General features: G+C 38.1%; 1 protein-coding gene and 1 long non-coding RNA gene across 3 annotated transcripts in view; one reads left to right on the plus strand and one right to left on the minus strand.

Annotated features, from left to right (window-relative positions):
- Positions 1 to 22,840, plus strand: part of LOC308348729 — a 297,221-nt gene that overhangs the window by 183,061 nt on the left and 91,320 nt on the right. Inside the window, exon 6 of one of the 2 annotated variants that reach the window (XR_013967381.1) lies at positions 125 to 541. The exons of the other annotated variant lie outside the window; for it this stretch is intronic. This is a non-coding gene — a long non-coding RNA (uncharacterized lncRNA). Of the gene's footprint in view, positions 1 to 124; positions 542 to 22,840 lie in introns of those variants that run through there. 2 annotated transcript variants of the gene reach the window in all.
- Positions 1 to 22,840, minus strand: part of EFEMP1 (EGF containing fibulin extracellular matrix protein 1) — a 58,746-nt gene that overhangs the window by 6,001 nt on the left and 29,905 nt on the right. Inside the window, exons 5-10 of the mRNA XM_080813016.1 lie at positions 10,781 to 10,903; positions 6,825 to 6,944; positions 5,731 to 5,850; positions 4,496 to 4,615; positions 373 to 496; positions 93 to 288 (exon numbers count right to left, since the gene is read on the minus strand). Of these exons, the coding sequence (XP_080669142.1) occupies positions 93 to 288; positions 373 to 496; positions 4,496 to 4,615; positions 5,731 to 5,850; positions 6,825 to 6,944; positions 10,781 to 10,903 (803 nt within the window). The remainder of the gene's footprint in view (positions 1 to 92; positions 289 to 372; positions 497 to 4,495; positions 4,616 to 5,730; positions 5,851 to 6,824; positions 6,945 to 10,780; positions 10,904 to 22,840) is intronic.

Consider the following 22,840-nt stretch of genomic DNA (forward strand, 5'->3'; position numbering starts at 1 on the left):
AATGTTAGCTTTCCTTCCAAGTGAATACTGCCAAACCACAGCAAACTTGCACCTATCCCAACAGCTACGGCTGCCCTCAGGGTACTACTCACTCTTAGGTAGAACTCTCCATTTTCATTTCCAGATTTAATCCGAAAAGTATTGATGGTGTTGGCATAAATGGTTGTGGCCTGTATCTGGAAGATGTCTGATGGCACAGACCTATCCGATCGGATGCTCATGTACTTGTAGACTATAGACTGGGGAAGTTCTCGGCACACCGCACTTGAGACTGGGCAAACACATCGGCTGCAGAGAAAAACAAAAGTATTTCCCAGTTTAGCGTGGTAAGACCAGAAACTTCTCATTTTCAAAAGCTCTGATTTTTCTTACTTCTCTGATGTTAGAACATAGGGATCTTGACAAGGATTTCGTGGGTAACAACGGAAGCCGCCATGGTAATTCCAACACATTTCATCTTCCCGACATTCATTTGTGGTCTCACACTCATTTATGTCTGTAAACACATAAAATTAAAGAATTTACTGATGTGAGAAAATTGTATAATACTTCGTAGCTTCACTTCCTGTGCTGTGCTTCCCTTGGGCAGTGTAATCCAGTCCCAGAGCATCAAGTCTCCACCCGCAGGCCTTGCTTACCAAAACCACACCTCTAGGCTTTACCTTTCTGGGAAGCTCCTGAGTCAGTCAAATGCCCTCTCCTTTGGTTTTGCTTGCTGCTTTCCCAGTGAGAAGGCCCTCCCCACCCTAATGATAAAAATCTCATCTAACCAGCATACTTCAAGGCCAAATTGAGATGCCTCTTCCTTCCCCAGCCTTCTAACCCTCCAGGCAGAATTTATTCTAATCGGTCAGTGCACTTATCCATCTCTTATTTAAGTCCATTTTATCTTATAATTAACTATTGCCATATCTATATTCTTAACTAAATTACAATCTCCCCAAGGGCAAGAATTGTCCTCTTTCACTTTTATATAAGCTTGGTCAATGGCTAATGTTTGGCTTTGAATTCAACAGATGAACAATAGGTGCTTGATAAAAAAGATCATAAAATGACACATACACACAAATCTGCCTGGAATGACTCAGCTACATCTGTCCTCAATTAAATGCAATGAACTCAGGTCCTACTCAATCTCACGTCTAAAAGCACATTAAACTTATCCCAGATCCCCCATCCCCCTGTTCCGCCTTGGGTGGCATAGCTATTTAGAGACAGTGTGGAAGAAGGTGAATTAAAGAAGGGGCTGTGGTTAGAGGCAAGCCAGGAAAAGGCAGTACGAGGAAGCCAGAAAGGGAGAGAGTCCCAGAAAAAAAGGTCTATGAGAAGGCCAGGCTGGACACAGACTGGTTTGGGACTTGGGAATTAGGAGCCTCCAGATGACATCTGAGAGAACACTTCCACTAGAGAGCCATTATATTTACTATTACAACAGCAACAATGTAAACTATATTAATATTCACATCCCTGGCTATGTCTACCTCCCTTTACATTTAAATAATGATTTAAATTTTATCCATTATAAGGCTTTTCTGAATCTTTCCGCATCAGTTAATCAGACACTTTCATTCATTAATTTACTCATTTCATAAGTGATTTACCAAATTCCTGCTGCAAGCCAGGGATGGGCTAGCTGCTGGGGTTAAATCTGTTTTTCCTATCAGAATTCTCATACCCCATGTTCTTTTTTGGGGGGCCTTTATTGCTCTCTTCTTTGTATTATTGAAATCTGCATGTTTGTCTTAACCCTCTTATTAGCTTATAAACCCCTTTAGGGCAGGACTATGGTATTCATCTTTACATCCCCTTATCACCTAGCACTAATGCACTCAGGGGTACCTGACTTTTAAGAAATATAAAATGAACTAAGTTGCTCTTCACACAAATCATGTAGACATAGGTGAGAGAGATATTATCTCTTCTTGACATGGAGGAAAAACAAATAAGGGTTAAGTAAGTGGCTCAAGTTCATACATGTAGTAACAGGCATCTTTCCACTGTAAGGTAGTACATCTTCTAAATGAAAATAATTCCATGCCTTTTCTTCAGAAGAAAAAAAAATTCTTTTAGTTTCCAAACTGGCCAAAGCTATCTGGAACCTAAGGGGAGATTGGAAAATTTCCAAGAGTTTCCAAGGGTCAGTTATACAAAGTGTCTTCTTTTGGACTGGCTATGGCTAAAGAAAGAATTTAGATCCTTAGAAGAACTTGTAATTGACTTGTCCTTTCAATATTCTTCACTTCTCTGAAAAATAAAGATGCTGTTAGCTACAAGTTAAACTAAGACTGGTTTGTTATATAGAGACCAAGAATGGCAAAAGGAAACATTATGTAATAATTTCATTGATTACTTCCATTAATTTAGAGCCTGGCATAATCAATATCTTAATCCTTCTGGAATGTTTTTCAGGAATTATCAATAGTATTAAAATATTTTATGAATGTGTGTCTATGTGTATGTATATTCTCTGTCTCTGTTTCTCTGTATCCTTCTCTGTGCCCTCCTTCCACCCAAACACACAGAGTTTTCATTTTTGCAAGGTTGTGGAAATGAGAACAGTTATTTCATCCTCAAAATAAGCCTTTTGGTTTTACTTTAGTCTATGAATGAGTTTGGGAAGAGATAATTTTAGTGGAGAAAACCAATTGCTTTGTACCTTAAAAGAATGTTAAGTCTCTCTCATAAAAATGTTTTGGCTTAACTAAACATTCTGGAGCTGAATATCTTCAAGGTATAACACTCATGAATCCCTTATTTGCAATTCCAGCGCATTTTACTCCTTTAATTGTAATGGATACGTTTCCATACACATAGAGTAGGCAGGTAAGATTCCACTGTATGTTAATTTACTTCTGTCTTTTGCTGAGTACCAAATCCACTTATGATCAGAAACACAAAGACATTTATTTGAAGGACTCCAGGGAAATGGGTTAAAATATCCCATTGGCTAACATTTTCCTCCATGTAATATTCATTTTAAAGATTTCAGGCTCAGAAAATAAAATCACTGGAATGCAATGTTTTTCCACAATTAGCATTAGAGTCTCTAGAAGCCTGGAAAGGGGTATAAAGGTGTTCATTGTGCAATGAATGGCATCCTGATTATGCTCATACTTAGTGATTAGAGTCTAGTTGAATGATCATATGTATGCATACTATAAAATCCCAGGTCCTGGGTGTTCCTCTGAGTTAATATTCTCCTGTAAAATCATGATATATACTGAGAATCCCTAGTGTCTCCTTTCCTTGATTTTTCCCTTTCTTAAAGGATTTTACTACCCTTGTTATGTCTTTTCTCAGTTCTGATTAAAGGGGACTTTCGAGGGCAGATTTGCTACTAATCACTTGTGTTGCTAAGTAAATTTTATGAAAACATCTTGGATTATAAGGCTTTATAGTTTATGAATAATGTTTATGTATGTTATCTCATTTCATGCTCACAACTCCCTTTTCCAAATGAGAAAGCTGAGGCTTAGAGATGTTTGATAATTTGTTCAAGATTATACAGATAGAAGGTGGTATAGCTAGGACTAAAAAAAAAAAAAAAAAGTTCTGTCTTCAAGTTCAGTCATTTTCTCCACTCTTTCACTGCTTTATGTAAATGTAAGTGTCTATTCTAGCTTTTCTAGGATTAACTATACTTTTGATTTTATCTGAGCAGAATTTTCCCTGTTAAAAAAAATTTGAAACTACATGTAACATTGGAGGTATGTAGGTATGAAGACCACCTGAATGTTTATTTTAAAACTGGACCCTAGGATATTAGCTATTTTTGGATCAATAGTTTTTTGGTGAAGAATTCAAGCACATTTAACTACACACAAGGCTGATTTTCTCAGCACCTAAATTACTACCCAGTTTATAATCTTGGTGTTTTAGAGGATATGAGACTGGTTTGAGGTTTGCCTAACCCACATATTAATTTTATTCTCTAGACTCAAACTGATGGTGAAATATTTTAATAATTTAATCTTTTTGGTCAGGTGATTAGAAGATGTGTATGATAGAGATTATGTAGGCTATATAGAAGAGGTATCAATATTTTATTAAAATTTTTTGTACCTTAAGAAAGAAAAACAATTACTTTAAGTTTTATGAAGTCAGTGTTGGGGTGCCTGGTGGCTTAGTTGTTTAAGCGACTGCCTTCGGCTTGGGTCATGATCCTGGAGTCCTGGGATCAAGTCCTGCATAGGGCTCCCTGCTCCGCAGGGAGTCTGCTTTTCCCTCTGACCCTGCCCCTTCTCGTGCTTGCGCTCTCTCTTTCTCTCTCTCTCTCTCTCAAATAAATAAATAAATCTTTTAAAAAGTCAGTGTTAACTGAATAATTCCCTTTTTATGAGATGTGCATATTGCATTATGAACAAAGGAAAAAAGAGCTCAGATTTTATTCAAGAGAGAAAAAAATGAAAGTCTCTGGTAGAGAATCTTGTAAGTTTCTCCCTGCTTTTTCTGGTTAAAAATGAACACTTAACAGATACGAAAACAATAAACTCACCCTGACAGGTTCTACTTCTCACCACTTGGTATCCCTGGGGGCACATACATGAGAATTTCCCAGGTTCATTGACACACTGATACTGACACAGGTAGCTTGACGTTCTGCATTCATCAATATCTGTTGAATCAGACAAGAGCAGGGACACGGAGTTGAAAAACTTACAGGTCACTACTTTGGTAATAATTTTAAAGATAAGGTAAGAGGGTAAAAATCCTGCAAACTCAAAAACAGAAATATAATACTTTGTAAGATGCTTGAGGGAATATTCTACAATATCAGCTCATTTCCTCTAGAACTTCACCACACAAAGATTTTTCTTACCATCAGTTTTAGTCAATCACTGATGAAAGTTTGGCAAATCTTGGACCTAACCATACCAACTGAGCAGACTGAATGAATTGGGAATTAAGGGGAAGAATGCTTTGCATTTCTCAATTGGTGATGTCCTTGTAGTTTGCTCAGACATGCAGAGGCAGCTGTCCAGAGCCACTCCCTTTTGGTTTTGAGTATAATGGCATGATATGAAGCCTCCCTGGGTGGAGTATGACCTTTGTGGCCCCAAGTAAAGCTAGGAGGAAGTCAGAGACCTCAAGTGTCAATGGCATCCCCCTCAGGATGTCTTATGCCTTCTGAATTGCACAGTGGAACATGCATGGGCAATGGACTTTGAAGGTCATCCTTCCAATTAAATGGTCCTCTTTTTACTCATGTGGAAAGTGAAACCGAGGCAACTTAAGAAATGTGTCCAAGTCACACAGTGGCAGGAGGAAGACTAGAGGACAGGCCTCTTGGTTCATATTCTAACATTTCTGACATGTGATTATCTCTCTTCAAATTTAAATGTGCATACCAGCCACCTGGGACTCTTGTTAAATGCAGCATCTGACTCAGTAGGTCTGGTCTGGGGCCTGACATCTGTATTTCTCCCAAGTAGAGACAAGGAGGTGTCAGTGCTGCTGGCCATCAGATCACTTTGAGAAACAAGACACTGGAACACCCCTTCTAATTATTAGACTCAGCTTACATATAATACTTCAGTTATTTTGTTCCTTCTCCTTTCTCTTGATAACATGCTAAAAAGGCAATGTTATAATTGAAATTAATTATCTGGATTTTAAAATAGAATTTCCATGGTGAAAAATTTGTTTTCATAAACAGGTACAAAATTGGATAAAGCAACAGCAATTATACAGATTGAACTGTTATTACAAATTATTTGGAAAATATTTTACCTTCACAGTTGAGCCTGTCACTGCTCAGCTCATATCCTTGATTGCACTGACAGATGAATGAGCCGAGAATGTTGTAGCATTGTTGAGCACATTGATTGCTAGCATCACATTCATTTATATCTGAAAGGAAACATTGTATACATTTATATATCTATGTCTTAAAACATATCCTTGCTATTTGTACCCATGCCATCTAATGATAAGTGAATGATTCCCGGGTTGGACTCTTTGCCCTGCAGAAGCTCACTGGAGAATATCCATTCAGGTTTCATATTTGTTGGAATAACTTCAAACGTCTGTCATGCACTTCTTTTAGAAATACCAGAATATTTCTTTCTGGGAATGACAGTAAGTTTTGTGTTTGATGAATCTTTCCAAAAGAATTTAATGATTCTAATAAATATACATTCCAGTATCTATTTTCTTTTTATTGTTGTTCAGATGCGAAGTGCCAAGTCTATAAATAATTGATAGAAGACATTCATATTGATACAGTCTCTCAGCATGCTGTGGTGAAGATTTATCTGTGCTATTTATTACTTTTTAAATGGGTTCTGTTAAATTCCATTACAATTATAACATAAGCCGTTGAGACCCATACAGAGTTTTGCAATGCTCTAAGGCACTGAAAATATTGTGAAAAGGCATTTTTCCTGCACTAGATTCTTTCCATGTCATGCCAATCCTAAAACTGTGTGCTATGACACTGCATTCTGAAAGGGGAAAAGAAGCATGTAAAAATCAGATGCACTTTCAGTGAAAATTTATGTACTTGGATTTACAATAACCCATTGGCACCTTCAGCATTTATATCACACACTATTGACTAATTAGTGTGTGTATATCAATTGATCTCTAGTTTTTTATATCTTTGATACACCCACAGAGGATAAGTAAAACCAAGGTTAACAAAGTTTTCCATTCACATCTTGATGTGTTTTAAGAAACAGATTGGTTATTGTCTTTTCAGCTTTATGTAGGGAAGATAATGCCAGTTCACTCAAGAGCACAGAAAACTGGAAATATTGCAACACGCCCTGATGTTTGTTTTGAAGGCAGAAATCAGTCAGTATGGCAGTTTCCCCAAATCTTACCTACACAGGTATAGTTGTTTGCGGCCAACTGAAATCCAGGACTGCACTGGCAATAAAATGATCCTGGTGTGTTCACGCATCTTTGGTGGCAATATGGAGGGATGGTGCATTCATCTATGTCTAGGTTATCAGGCACACAAAGAGAACCACGTTATTGACTATCCACAGCTGTTAGCTCTTTAGTTCTCACCGGAACATTATCTAGAAAACCTAGCTGGAGAAAAATCTCATTTTAAAGGTAATTCTCTCCCTCTCTTTCTAAATTCGGGTTTGCTTTTAAAAAATATACTTTGGTTTGCATTCTGCAGTTGAGTGAGATGTTAAAAACAAAGACTTCATAAAGCTGGTTGAATGGGTTGAGATTTAAAGACAGAAAAACAATGAAGACTATTTCACATATATTTTTTATATATATATGTACATATATATATATATATATGAATATGTATGTCAGTTTGGGGATCTAAAAGATTATCTGTAATTACAGAAGGGAAAAAGGACTATGGAAGAATCAACGGATGTAGCATAAAACTAAGAGAAAGGAGGCGTGGCCTGCCGCTCAGCTGGTGACGTTGGCCAAGTAATATAAACATTTGGCTTCTTGGTGTTTTTTTTTTTTTTTTTTTTTTTTTTGTAAAATGTGGATAGTAATGCTTGCTATGTGTATCTTACAACATTTCTGTGAGGACCAAATGAAAGAACACTGTGGAAGGAGTAGGATGCTAAACAAATTACCTCTTGAGAATGCCCTCTGACACTCTGATGAAATGTTCCAGGCTGTGTTCTTCTCAGATAAATATTTCCAACTATAAAATGGTCAGTTGAGAATGTGTGGAGTAGGATTAACATCTTAGAAGCATAATAAAATTTCATTAACTCTACACTTTGTGACAACTCTAACATGGCGTGTGTAACTTAAAATAACAATTATGCATGTACAAAGTAAGACAGCAGTGACACTACCTGATGGTAAAAAACGAAAACAAAACAATACTTTATGCTGAGTTCCTCTGACTGAAACTATGCTCAAGTGGCCTCAGGGTAACCTGGGATGACTCTTTGTTCTGGCACTTACTAGCATGGTCTTAACCTCTCAGAGCTTCCATTTCCTCTCCTGTAAGTGGTAACACAACAATGTGGTAGACTTTTGGGGAGGATAACGTGAAATTATATAGACAAATTTCCTTGTAAAAAACAGATAAAAATAAATGGCAGCTATTATTAATAGACTGCCAAATATATTTGATTTCACTTCAATATTGAAATAAAAGGTAATGGCATTGACATGGCTTTCCACCTCATTTATTGAGGTGTCTGCTCAGGTGTCATCTCAGGGAGGTCATCTCTGTCCATCCATATGAAATGGCTTCTTCTGTCCCATCTGTCCTTTTTTTCTGCTTTGTAACCATTTTTCTTTCTTTGTAGCCACTGACACTCCTTCCCATTGTGTTATGGGTTTATTTGCTTCTTATCTGTCTCCCTCACTATAATGCTTGGCAAATAACACCTGTCTCCTCTTTAGGTGACGGCAGAATATTTTTTGTCTGTTCACTGCTGTGTGCTCAATACCTGGAATAGGGTCTGGCATAGTAGGTGCTCAGTAAACATCAGCTGATTGAGTGTAGACTTTATACTAATTAAGACCAATTTTAGCATAGTTCTTCCTATTACCCAGTATTATAGCCAGTTGCCAGTATTGACAGCTAATTTGTATAAATGGTCCCTTCTAACAGTTCCATGAAGAGCGTGATTCTGTAAAATGTGTTTGTTTACCATGAAGGCCAGCACTTAGAACAGTATCTGGTACACAGTCAGCGCTCAGTAAATACTTGATGAATAAATGATGCCTATCTTCTCAACCAGTGAACATCCAGTGAATCATTGTTATTTTCAAGCACTGTGTTTGGCACTATAGTTTTATAATGATGATTAAATACATACAGTACATATTATTGTATGGAATGATAAGATCAATGGTAGAAAGCTATATAAGAGACAGAAAGAACCATTCTGCTCAAGGTGTGATGTGCTGACTACTGTTACCCATGTACTATTTGGACCAGTTTGCAACAAATAACTACAGAAATTGAGGATATGTGTTTAGGAATAGCCATTTGTGTTACCACAACATTTTTACTGTACTGTATAATAGTATTGACCTGCACCAGACTGGAAATTAAAAAAAAAAAAAAAAGAAAAAGAAAGAAAGACTCATTTAGGTTTGAGAAGTAGTGAGGTAGAAGAGGGAGTAACTAATCATGGCTGGGTAAATCATGGAACACTTCCCAGAGGAAGTGACCCTGAGCTGGGATTTGGAAACTGAATAGGAGTTTGCCAGGGCTGCATGTTCCTGGTGCTGAAAGAGCTTATGTAGAGGCACTAAAGTGTGAAACTGTGTGATGTATGTGGGGAACTATAACTAGTGGACAAGCCTGCAGTGTAATATTCTGGGGGAAGAAAGGTGTTGATACAACAGAGCTGGGCAAGAATCTGATGGAAGACGACCTTAGATGCACTGTTGATGATGTGGATTTGGTTCTGTGGGTGAGGGGAACAGCAGGGATGCTACATAATTAGATCTGAATTTAAGAACATTTCCTCCTGCTTTATCATATAGGGCTACAGTCATACATTTTATTCCCTTTAATTGTTCCCATAGTACGTTGAGTTAGTTCTTTCTCTGTACTTTTTATACCCTCAACTGTTTATTTTCCTGACTAATCCATCAGGCAAAACTTTGGTGCCTGTGGTGTTTTCTACACAGTCTTCTCCTAAATCACAGCTTCAGTCACACAAGGCCTGGGCCTTCCTCAGAGGCTGAGCATTCACCCCAGTACCTGGGCAAAGTCCCGTGTGAGCAGAACTGGGACAGGGCCCATGACGAGCTCAGTGTTGACATCCTGACATCAACAGTGAACACTCTCAGGTGAAAATTAATGCTAGCTTCCTGTCCCCACACTCTTATTCTCTGTTCCAAAGAGGAAATAAAGACTCCTCACTGATGTATGTTAAAAGGTGGTATGTAAATCGCTATTAATATCATATAGACAGAATCGACACAGGGAGTCAATAAGAAAGTTTTACTCCTATTGCAGGATGAACCTCTTCACTTGATCTTAGCCAAAAGGCCGAGAAACGATGCAGGATGAACCTCTTGACTGAACTTAGAACACATTTACTTTTTACTGTTTACTTCTCATTTGCCAGTCAATCTCCTCACACTGTGCTCTTCCAGTCATTAAAAAATGCACAGAGCATCTACTTGGCAGGCACTTTTCAGGTTCTGGGGAAACAGCAGTGACACAAACCAGACTTGGCCCCTGCCCTCAGGTAGCTTAAGTAGAGCTCTCAAGTGCAGGCACGTGATGGACTTGGCTTTGCTTTCCCAGGACTGCACCCATGTGCAGCATAATGAATATATAGTATGTGTCTGTTAACTCGTCACACAATGATAGCACACAGCTCTTCTACCCAGGACTCGTAGCAGCTCTAAGCACTCCCACGCATGAGCTCCTGAGTATGTAAGTCATTTGTCCAAAGCCTCAACGCGAGTCAAGGGTAGAGCTTGGATTTGAACCTCACCATGTGCCCTATGAGCTATGCTGTTTTATGAACCAGTGGATGAAGGTCACATAATCAATGTTTTGGTGCTACAGCCTCCAAACAGCTAATTTAAAATTATTTTCTTCGTTGCTTTTATGGTCCCATTCATACTCCAAATTTTTGCTTTTGCTTAGTCTAACATGTAGGCAACACTTTGATATCCAGAATATACTCACCCTTTAAAGTTAGCTCTTTCTTGTTAATGTGGAAAATGAACCAGGAGTCAATGAAAGAATAAGCAGTTGTTAGCTATCCCTCTCCAAATAAATAGGAGTGCTTTGTTCTGAATGACTGAGGTTTAAACAAGTAAGAAGTCTAGAAAAGGATCTGGGTTACTGCTCTGCTGTACTTACCTACACACTGCTCTCCTCTCTTCTGGTACCCCGGGAGGCACTGACAGGTGAAGGAGCCACGTAAATTGATGCACACTTGGTCAGTTCTGCAGTTGTGAGTCCCTGCAGTGCACTCGTCTATATCTGGTAAAGATAGCCAGCACAGAGCTTGAGTTGGTTGTGCAGATGTTACTATTTCCTCCATTTAAAAAAACCCGAAGGAGTATAGTTGACACATAAGTGACATTAGTCTCAGGTGCACAAACATAGTGGTTCGACAACTCCATACAATACCTCATACTCACCGCAAGCCTAGCAGCCATCTGTCACCATACAATGATACTACTGCAGTACCATTAACTACCTTCCCTCTGTTGAATTGCCATCATACTTTTTTTTAAAGAAAGAAAGTTTTTACTTTATTGTTAAAACAATACTCTGTAATTTTATTATATTAGAAATGTTTAAAATGATAAATGATTTCAAGTGTTCAGAAAATAATTTCATAGGAGCCATGCTAACATTAGCCATGCCCGTTTTGGCTCACTTTATTTTCAGAAATGAAACATTCAAGACATAGCTAAAGACACTACCCACCTACCACTGTCCTGGTAGGTGTGAATCCTTCCCTGAAATGTTTTTATACTTTTATTATAAATCCATCCTTTAGAATATACAGTGTATCCATTAGAATATACAATGTTGTTTTATGTGTTCTTGTGTAAATTGTATAATACTTGCTTTTTCTACCCAGTATACTGCATTTGAGATCATTTATGTTGACGTCTCTAAAGATCTGTCCATATATAAATCAAACTTTAATAAATCAAACTATGCATTTCCTGTTGCCTTTTTTTTTTTTTTTTTTTTTTTTACTTTAATTGCAGGGTTGCCTGGGTGACTCAGTTGGTTGAGTCTTGATTTTGGCTCATGTTATGATCTCAGGGTTGTGGGATAGAGCCCTGAGTCAGGCTCTACGCTCAGTGTAGAGTCTCCTTGAGATTCCTCCCTCTCCCTTTGCCCCTACTCCCCATGCACCACCCCCCAAAACCAAAGAAACAAATAAATAAATCTTTAAAAAAAAAAAATAAAACCCTTTTGGAGTGCCTGAGTGGCTCAGTCCGTTAAACATCTATCTGCCTTTAGCTCAGGTCATGATCCTCAGCTGGTGACCTGCTCTCCCTCTGCCCGTCTACCCCCCTACTCATGCTCTCTTTCTCTCTCTCAAATAAATAAATAAAATCTTAAAACAAACAAACAAACCCTTTCATTAAAAATTTCAAGATGCAAAGGTTTCAACTTGATCATATTCCTCTAGGAGAGATAGACTGGTGTAGTTTAAAATACAATATTTTCTCCAAGCACTTCATTTCAGTTTAAAAAAGATATTTCCCCAAACCAGTTCTATAATTTACTAAATGTGCCCTAAGGAGTAGGTAGATTATAGCTTTAGAAAAGTAAAATATGCTCAGTCATAATATAATGAATCTGTTATAATGAATTTCTTTGGGATCAAAATGTGATGTTAATTAGTGCCCGTGCATTCATATTATAGTAATTTATAAGTGAACTATAATTTTGCCTTCTCAACATTACCTTCGCGTTCAATTAACTCTCTCCCATTATGAAGTTAAATAGGTGAGTTAAGAAGATGAAAGGCTTATGTGATTTTGGCATTCTTCAACAACTGAAGAGTCTAAGCTTTGTTAAAAAAAACATTGTCAAACTTGGAATTCCTAGATGACAAATTTTGCATGAAAACGAAGAGCCTTAGATCATCACTGTGGCAAACCCAGGGTGGTGCTTTGGAACAGACAGTGGGCTAACATTCAATACAACAGATGAGCCGTCAGTAATTAGAATGTCTTCCTCAATTCCTGCCTTCCCTTAAAGAAACTCAGAGAGTGGTTCCTGCCGTGTTGCCTTTTAAGTGTATTTCCAGGGAGAGCTCTTGCACCAATGTAAAAATGTAGGAGGTTCCTGTCGTAAGAGAATTGTCCTCAGATATCGGTTTTGAATGATAACAGAGATTCTTTCCAAAAGAAAGAGGGAGGGGAGATGAAAAATACTCAAGGGATGTATGGCCGTTTATTGGATAATACCCTATAAAAGCATCTACTTAACATGATTCTTTGAACCTGGTTTAAAGTTGTGGTGAACTTTTTGTGTTACTGTTTTTTTATTGTTGTGATGACATCCATCATCATCATCATCACTATTTTCAAATCAGTGATTGTAACTCTGTCCTTTTAAGGTACTGTGCAGAAGTGCCACGATCTTGCTTTGAAATTATCTGCTCTTTTTGTGTGTGTCTTATTATATTCTCATATGCACTTGATGAAAACATTTCTACTGGGGTTTCTTTCAGAGCTTTATGACTCGCTAATGCAGAAATGACAGCAGAATTCCTATTGTTTTATGTCAAGAGCATCTGCCAGCATTTGCAGTGATAACAGCCCTGAGAGATACCGAAATGTGAGATTCAGATGTGGCAAGTTTCCTCAGTACATGCTGGCAGGAGATCAAGGACTGGGGCTGGCTGCTGCATTTTCTAAGGGAGGCCTCACCAGTGACTGTGGCTTTTCTTTCCGAGACCTCTCTGCAAACCGCCTCCACCCCATTGTATTCCCGATGTCCTACAATTTCCTTCCTACTTTCTTGTTCAGTTCTAAGGCCCTTTGATAAATAGGCTAATATTTCCAGTGGACTTAATATATCATTAAATGGTTTTATTATTTATTTATTTATTTAATTTATTTCTTTAAAGATTTTTTTTTTTTTTTAATTTGACAGACAGAGATGGCGAGTAGGTAGAGAGGCAGCCAGAGAGAGTGAGTAGGGGAAGCAGGCTCCCGCTGAGCCGTGGACCCTGGGATCATGACCTGAGCTGAAGGCAGAGGCTTTAACCCACTGAGCCACCCAGGCGCCCCTATATAGGTTTTAAACATAAAAACTGTGCTACCTGGACCTACCCCTTCTTAAGAACCAGGTCCGTTGAACTTCTGAGAAAGATTATCAAATAAAAATACTAGGTGAGTTAAAATAATTCAATAATAAAAAAAATACCACTGCCTCCACTACCACTATGTTCTTTTCCTTTCTCTATCAAAACAAACAGACAAACAACAAACAAACAAACAAATAAAACTGCTCTAGGATTCACCACACCTAACATTGACTGGTGATATTTTTAACACACTTTGTATATACTTGGACTCACTTTAATTTTTAATTCTTTCAGATGAGAAACTTCCTGAAATTCAATAAAACACAATTGCATGAAATCCCCTCCAAGAAATTATTCCAAAGGAGTTGAGTGCAGGCTTTGTCATATACCTTGAGCTGGATCTGCTAGGAAATGAATGGGCTACATTTTCATTTACAGCTTCTCCAACTCAAACTGAGACAATTTATCCTCTCCTTTGCTATTAGCAGTTTATCTAATGCTGAAGGACACATCGACAGGATTTCTTTGAACTATCTTCGATTATACTACCAATTCATACCGTTATTTAAATAATACAATTTTATTATTTTAAAAGTTGTACTTTGAGATCCTGTTATTACTTACTCACAGAGCATATATCATATGAGACAGTCATGTAAGAATTGTTACGCATTGTTAAGCTCTCTTACACATTTTTTTTTTAAGATTTTATGTCTTAAATAATCTCTACACCCAACACGGTGTGCTCAAACCCACAACCCTGAGATCAAGAGTAGCTTGCCCCACTAGCTGAGCCAGCCAGATGCCTCTATGCTTTTCTTTCCTACTTGAATGCATTTCTATTAGTCTTAAACATCAGGAGGTTAACGTGATAAGTCACTAAAACATCTATCTATGTCAGAGACTCGAAGAATATCCATCCACTTGTGCTGGTGTATCAGAAGACCTGGTTTCCCCAGGTTTTTCATTCTAAGAAAGGCCTCTGTGTTGGGAGTATCTTAAATGGCAAAAGCACTGCTTTATTCATAAGGGAAAGGACTCAGGTCAGCCATGATTTTCATGGTAATCTAGGAAAAAGTACTCCAGGAGAAGTTTTTTGGGTTTTATTGTTTGTTTGTTTTGCTTTGAAACGATCTATAATTTATCATCAAGAGTGAAGCTTACCATGTTCTTAAGCAATCAGTTAACACATTCCCTAGGCCCTGCCTCAAGCTCTTTGAGGATGGTGTCTATGTCTTACTTTTTTCTGTATTCCTGATGCCTCGCCGAGTGCATGAAACATTGTGGGTTTTCAATAACTGTTCAATAAATGGATGAATGAATGAATGAATGATAATCATTTGCTGGAACCCATGCCTGGACTTTGAGGGAAGTAGGATCAGTGTTTTATCTTATGGAACTAACAATTTCCAAGGAAGGGCGATAGGCAAGATGTGAGAAACAGCAAAACCAGCAAGATGTCTGCACACGGAAACTGTAGGAAAACAATGATGTTGAGAAGTGCAGAGATGAGGAGGCATAAGGCAGCATTGGAGGTAAGTGGCTGTGGAAGGTTTGCTGCGCCTGGGGAGTTTTGAGCTGCATTTTGAAGAAGGTGGGGAGGCTATTTCTAGGCAGGAGGCAGGCTGCAGTAGAAAACATCTGATGAAACAAACGTGGTCTGCAAGACAGTTGGGAGTCAGCATGGCTGGAGGGCCTGTGTATGAGGAGCCCGCTGCCCGGCCTGCTTGAAGGTGCTCATAAAGTAGGAGCTCAAGTCAAAAGCAAAAATTCAGGACCTTCAAGGTGGGATTGGAATTTGAATTGGACACCACAGGGAGCAGCTCTGAACTATGTAGACACAGCTTAATGTAAACATACCCAAAGAACAAAATAATAGAGTGTGCTTCCTAAAATATCACAACACGTAAATCAACTCACATTTCATCATTCTAATGCATTAAGAATAGCTAAGGGCAGTATTTGGTGATTCCCTCATTTTTCAAAAATGTGCCCACACTCTCCCTCCTAGTGATTTATACTGTTGTGGGTCCCTTTCTTGCTGACTTTGGCACCATCCTTTCTTCAAATAATGCAGTCTGATCTTTGCTCAGCCTTGCTCCTAGCCTCTTTCTCTATCATGCTGACCCCCAATCTATGGAACTGCATATTTGGTTTCCTCTCAGAAGTTAATGGAGGCAACTGTGTCCACATCTCTGTGGTGTCCATTAAGTCCCTGCTTAGGCCCTCATTCTCTATGTTTTTGGCTCCTTCCCGTCATTCTGACTCATATTTCCCAAACCCCTGACTCATGCTGCTTTCTCTCTCTTATGCAACATTTTAATCTCTGCAATGTTCTTTTCATAATTTGATAACTTACCACGACATGGACATTCACTATGTTTTCATGGGCAAACGTTTTCTGTACCTTAAATGCTCTAGATGACCATGTAGACTTTGCTGCTTTAGGTTTAAAGAATAATTCAGAACTACTTTTGGAATAATCCACCACTGACAAGGGATGAGAACATAACTGAAATAGGAGGAAGGGACTAAAGTGATTTTGCATCTGTCACTGCCCAGGTGATCTTGGAACACGGCATCAAGTCTTTTTCTCTGTTCCCCCATCTGTAAAATAGGCTGTCCATCCTTACTGATGCATGGATTTTTTTTTTTTTTAAAGTTTGGAGTCTTCAAAATATATCTTTTTGTTTCCAGACTGTACACTCTTAGAGTAAAACAGCCACAACTTTCCTAGTTCTGTGAGGAGCACTGTGCATGCTTTGTGAATATTACTTGATGGCGCTGTCCTTTGAGCTCCTGTGGTTAAAGCGAAGGCAGTGGTTAAATTCAAGTTGCTGTTTTCTTCATCTGTGTGGATTTATAATCTTATATCTTTGGCAACCATATTAATTTAATCTCATAAATGGAGTAGAGGTAGAAAAAAGAGGTCAGGGATTCATGTTTGCTGTGTGAAGGAGCTACTTTATTCCTAGCCCCTTCCCTTCTTTTCCCCTCCCTTCCCTCTCCCCATCTTTCTTTCTCCCTTTCTCTCTCTCTCTCTCTCTCTCTTTTTCTTTCTTTCTTTCTATCGTTTCTCTCCTCTCTCCTTCCTTCCTCCCTCCCCCATCTCTCTTTTATTCTTTCACATTCTTAACAATTTAGATAGATAGCTATCTGCTCAGAATGATTGGTCATAATCCTTTCTAGTGACAGGACAATAAATTAGTTCCCAGCACTTTTTTTTACACTATAAAACTTTCTAAATAAAAGGGACTCATTGGGTAAGGATCTCCTTGTTATTTTGGGTCTTTGTCTTATTTTTTGGTATAATCTTGGAAGTAGGAGCTATCTCAAAAAGTGCTGAGAGCATCGCTGTTTTACTACTTCCTCATCCATTCATGGCTCTTAGTAATGATAATCGGAGTATTTAAGATAGTAAATTATATTGCTTAAGTTTTGACTAGGAAGGAGGTGTGTGATAGTTTATATTACTTCATATACAAATGTATTAAAATTCTAAAATTAACTGGGATAAAAATAGGTATTAGCAATAAACATCTATTATTTGATTAGAAAATTGGATCTGCGATCCTCTGATTTAATCCTGATAACAGCTTTGTGGAATAAGTGGTCACATCATGCACAATTTATGGAAGAGGCAGGAGGACATCACTGAAATGTAGATTCATGAAGTGACCTGCCCAAGGTCACACAGAGTAGCAATTCAAATCACAGATTTCCATTTTGCCCCTGCAGTTTAGGTCTCTGTAAAGACTTATTTCCTAAGAGCTCTGGATAGCAGACTTTTAATTGTAGTTTTATGTATGTATATATATTTAATTTTTCTTAGAAGAAAAGAGAGGGTCGTTTCATCTGTAGTGCCTTGATTCCTCCCTTGTGTCTTTCTTCTACATTAGAATAACATTCACAGCTCTCCAAGTCTTCTGTTTCCCTCCCCAGTCCTTAGCCAATTATCAACAATTTTTGTCAAAGACTTTCTATTTCCCTTGCTGCTTCTTTCATAGTACTGGAATCAGATTTATCTGGGCTAAATGCCCAGTTCTAGTTAGCTTTTCACCCTTCTGAAATTAACAGCTAGAATTCACCCAAGCTAAGCAGTTCTAGTGGAGAAAATAAATACTGATATTAAGTAACAAAAGAGAACTGTCTTCATCTATGGCCAGCAGTAGATTTATAGTTCTAGATTCTTATCTGTTCTGGCAAAAAGGACTGTTAATAATTTGGTGTGCTTTAAATGATAAACAAAAATATCACCAAAATCAACAAACATCAGCCTCCCTGATAGTTCATTTCTTTGTTTTATAGAGTGGTGAATCAAGTGCCCTGGAAGTCCCTGTCACTGCACTGTGTTCTCTCAGAACCTTGAAATATGCTGCTCTCATATGGAAAAATCATGCGACACGTACTTGGAGTTTCTTTTCCAGCAATGATGATTGATTTGCACAGCAAATCGACCTTTTCTCACCCAGACTCCTTTGTGGCTAGTGGTGTTCATTTGCAAGATGATGGGATGAGGTTAGACATACAGTTTATGAACAAGGGGGAGAAAACCAAGTGGCACACAAGGTCAGTTCAACTTGTGACTCATCTTTACTACACACAGACCAAAGGCACCAATTGCTCATGGGCTAAAACAGAACCAGCAAGGACACAAAGGCCTTAATTATTCTTCAGCTCTCTTTGCACACTGGCAAAGTGAAGCTTATTGCTTTCAGAATCTTTAGGAAAAACATTTTCTACTGATAAATGATTGCTAATCATTAAGAGTGTTCTCTGGCATCTTTGTGAATGTGTCATTCCCAGCTAAACTTCCTTTTTTACTTCTTTTTTAAAAAAAAAATTATTTATTTATTTGAGAGAGAGAGCAAGAGAGAGATTGAAAGGATGAGTGGGGGTGGGGCAGAGGGAGAAGCAGACTTCCTGCAGAGCAGGACCCTGGGATCATGACCCAAGCTGAATGCAGTCTCTTGACCAACTGAGCCACACAGGCGCCCCCCTTTTTTTACTTCTTAAACTTAATTATCCATTAAAAATATGTTTGGGGAAAGATGACCTTGGTATTTGGAGTGATATTTAACCAGTCATCAATCCACAACCTTGTGGAGGTAGGACTATATTATGAAACAAGTAGCATCATTAATCTTTGCTTAAAGATTGAATTAGAGATGGTCTGTGTGAAAGTTGAAGCCGAGTCTACACGAGCTGGGGACCAGCTTCCAACCTGATGGCCTTCACAGGAATTATGATCCCATCTTATTATGGGAGACCTCTGAACTGACATTTAGTTTTCTGGTGCCTTACACCTCTTTGCCTCATTCCTCCCAACCACCTTCCATCCCCAGCTCCAGATCAAACCCCCGGAGAGTGATGAACTGAATGGACACTACATTCAGCTGAGTCCACCAGGCCCTGCCTAAGCACTGGGACTTGATTTCTGGCCCCCTCCCTGAGCCTTGCAGCCAGATTAGTCAGTCTCCCTAGCCCAAAGCACACACATTCTTGGCTTACTCCTTCAGGCCAATCATCACTTGAGGTCGCACAAGCCCCTGGCTATGGCAATGCCAATTATAACAAGCATGGCTTGGTGACCTCCTAATTGTATGAAACCAATTACATTATACTTGTTGTTCATTCAACAATAAACAGCTTTTGTGCCCACTAAATTGGGGCCCACTACTAAATTTGCTGAGTGTAATTTGGCAATACTTCTCCAAATCATTAACTGCTTAAGGCTTTTTAAATAAAGCATATCTTTGTGCTTCTTGCCTTCAGAGCACGTTACCTCCTTGTGTATATTTTCCTACCCATTTCATTACATCTTACTTATGATGTTTCTGCACAATGTTTCCCCATATGCCTCAGGGCCTTTATGTTTTTCTGAATTCCAAATGAAGCAGAGGTAGGATGTAGAAGGGGTGGAACCCACCAAATTTGCACTAAATTCCTTTCTCTCTTTTTTTTCTTTCTCTTTTTGATTCAAAATTCCAGCACAATGAAAAGCAATGAAAGGATAAATATGTGAGTAAATCTAAATGAATACGGACTGTATAAAACGATAATAGGAAGGTCTTTTGGGATTTATAAAATATTTATAATTAAAATACATGAGAATAATAAGTTGGCAGGAAGGAAAATAGAGTTTAAGTACTTGGCGGTCCTTGCATCATTAGGGAAGAGGTAAAACTACTAATTTATTTTAGACTTTGATAAATCAAGGGAGCATGTTAAGTTGCCCCTAGGGGAAAAAAAACTAAGGAAATAGTAAAAGCAGAAAACTACAAATCTAATATGGGAGAGAAAGGAATAATATAAAATGGTCCATCATTTTAGAGAGAAGGCAAGAGAGGAAAGAAAAGGAAACTAAAATATGCAGAACAAATAGAAGACAAATAGTAGAATGGCAGTTTAAACCTAATCATAGCAATAGTTGCATTAATGTAAACAGATTAAATGCTCTTACTAAAACCCAAAATTCTCAGATTGATTACAAAAACAAAACCCAAATATGCTATTTCAGGAGAAACAATGTAAGGATGGAAAGAAAATATAGGTTAAAGAAAAAAAGATGAAAAATGTACTATGCCAACACTAATCAAAAGAAAGTTGGCTTTGTAATATTAATATCAGACAAAGTTGACTTTAAAGGAAAAGGATTACTAGAGAATAAAAAATACTATGTAATGATAAAAGTTTTGGTTTACCAAGAAAATGCAGAAATTCAGAATTTAACTACAGTTAATCACACAGCCTCCGTATGTTAAGAGAATGTTAAAAGAAAATGTTAAAAGAATGTTAAAGAATGTTAATGTTAAAAGAAAATGATTATATGCTAGCCTTAAGGAAAGTCTAAATACATTTCAAAAGTTACAATATACAGATTTTTGTTCCCTCACTATACTGCATATATGATGGAAATGACAATGACCACAACAAAACTAGAAAAATCCCCTTCTTTCAGAAAAGAGGACCTACACTTCCAAGCAACCCATGGTACAAGGAAGATAAAACTGGAATTTGAGATGTTAAACTGAATGAAATGAAAATATCCCGTATGAAACCTTGTGGGGAAAAAAATGCCAGCCCTTAAGAAGGAGTATAGCCCCTCCTACTCCCTTTACATCTCCATCTCTTTGTCCCCGCTCTACTCAATTTACAATTTACAAGAGAAGATCTTCAATTTTCTGAGATTTGTATCTGAGATAGTCTGTTATGAAAGTGAACTTGAGGGATTTGAAGGGCCACTTAGAGAAGAAAGAAAAAATCTTGACCTTGTCTTTTCAAAGGCAGAACTAGAATAAATGGGCAGAAATTTGAGGAACGCAGATTTTAGTTCAGGGGTAAGAGAAGAATATGGTCATTGGACTCTTTAATATATTAAGAAGTAGCGAGGTTCCTATCACCAGAAATACACAAATGGTGCACTGTGGATCTCAGTAGCAGGTGGCGATTTGACCAGTTATCTGTGTTGAAAAATGATGCTAAGGTGCTGCAGGCAAATATGGCAGAATGTTAATTTTTGAAACTGGATGATGCATGTTCAATGTTCATTGTATCATACATTTAATTCTGAGTTTGAAAATGTTATCTAAGGGAGCCTGGGTAGCTCAGTTGGTTAAGCATCTGTCTTTGGCTCTGAGGGTCTTGGGTCATCTGAGGGTCATGTACTCAGGGTCTTGGGATCGATTCCCACATCGGGCTCCCTGCTCTGCAGGGAGCCTGCTTCTCCTTCTGTCTCTCTCTCTATCTCTCATGAATAAATAAAGTCTTAAAAAAAGAGAAAGAAAATATTAATTAAAAAGTTGAAAATCAGGGCACCTGTGTAGTGCTCAGTTGGTTAAACCTCGGACTCTTGGTTTTGGCTCAAGTCATGATCTCAGGATTCTGAGATCAAGCTCCGTGTCTTGCTCAGCTTGCAGTCTGCTTGGTCCTCTCCCTCTGCCCCTCCCACAGTTCTCCCTCTGTCAAATAAATAAATAAAGTCCTTAAAAAGGAATTGGAAAACAGAGGCACCTGGATGGCTCTGTCAGGTAAGCGTCTGCCTTTGTTTGGCTTAGGTCATGATCTTAGTGTCCTGGGATCAAGCCCTACATCAGGCTCCCTGCTCAGTGGAAAGTCTGCGTCTTCCTCTCACTCTTCCTCTGTGTTCTCTTTCTCTCAAATAAATAAATTAAATCTTAAAAAATTGAAAAACAGATGCTGCCTCCCCCCGAATAGAGAAAGTTGCAAGGATTCAACAAAATGAATGAATATCTCTACATTCTCTCATTTGACCCATGATGCACATACATATATCTTTGTACTGTTGTGATGTTTACTTTTATACTTTCATAATTTATCCTCTAACATCTGAAAACCTTGCTTTATGATAAAGTATAGCAAGGAAAGATCTTACCTTAGGTGGTTATTTATTTTATCCCTCTTCCTTGAGCAACGTGGCAGTTAAAAACTAGACTTCTTATTCCGTGTTCTGTATGAATGATTTTTTCAGGAAGGAAGACTCTGCAGCTTTCATCATATTAAGGCATAAGGTTATTCAGTGACTAAACTGTTAAATTTGAACAACTATCAGCTTGTGTCCAAATCTTTCATATACCGTTAAACCAAGAGAGATTTGACTTCTGGTTTTGTTTCAAATTGACACTATGGTTGCCATTTTCCCCAAGTTATTCATGAATTTGCATGCATATTTGAATTTAATTTGCTGATAAATTGTGTTTGACATATGTAGGCTATGGGATATCACCCACCCGTCTATGTTAAAGCACTTTCAATGTTATGAGGTAACACCATTCAAATAAGTCCTATGAGTTCAAGGAGTACCTAAAGGCAATAGGGAACCAAAGAAAATACTGTTCAATGAAACTATTGACCCTATGAGTGTTTCAATCTTGAAGATTTCTCAAGCTAACATATAAAATAGTCTTTGTATTTTTAAGTGAATTGGGGGGCATTTTACCTTACATTTCCATCAGAGGCAAAATTGTGTTTGGACTCTACATTCTCTGTGCTCGCTTCAGCAGCACATGTACTAGAATTGGAATGATACAGAGAAGATTAATATGGCCCCTGCATAAGGATGACTTGCAAATTCGTGGACTGTATGTTCTTTGAGATCTCTTTCAGTTTTCAAA

The sequence above is a fragment of the Martes martes genome (genome assembly GCF_963455335.1).
Source record: "Martes martes genome assembly, chromosome: 9".
NCBI lineage: Eukaryota > Metazoa > Chordata > Mammalia > Carnivora > Mustelidae > Martes > Martes martes.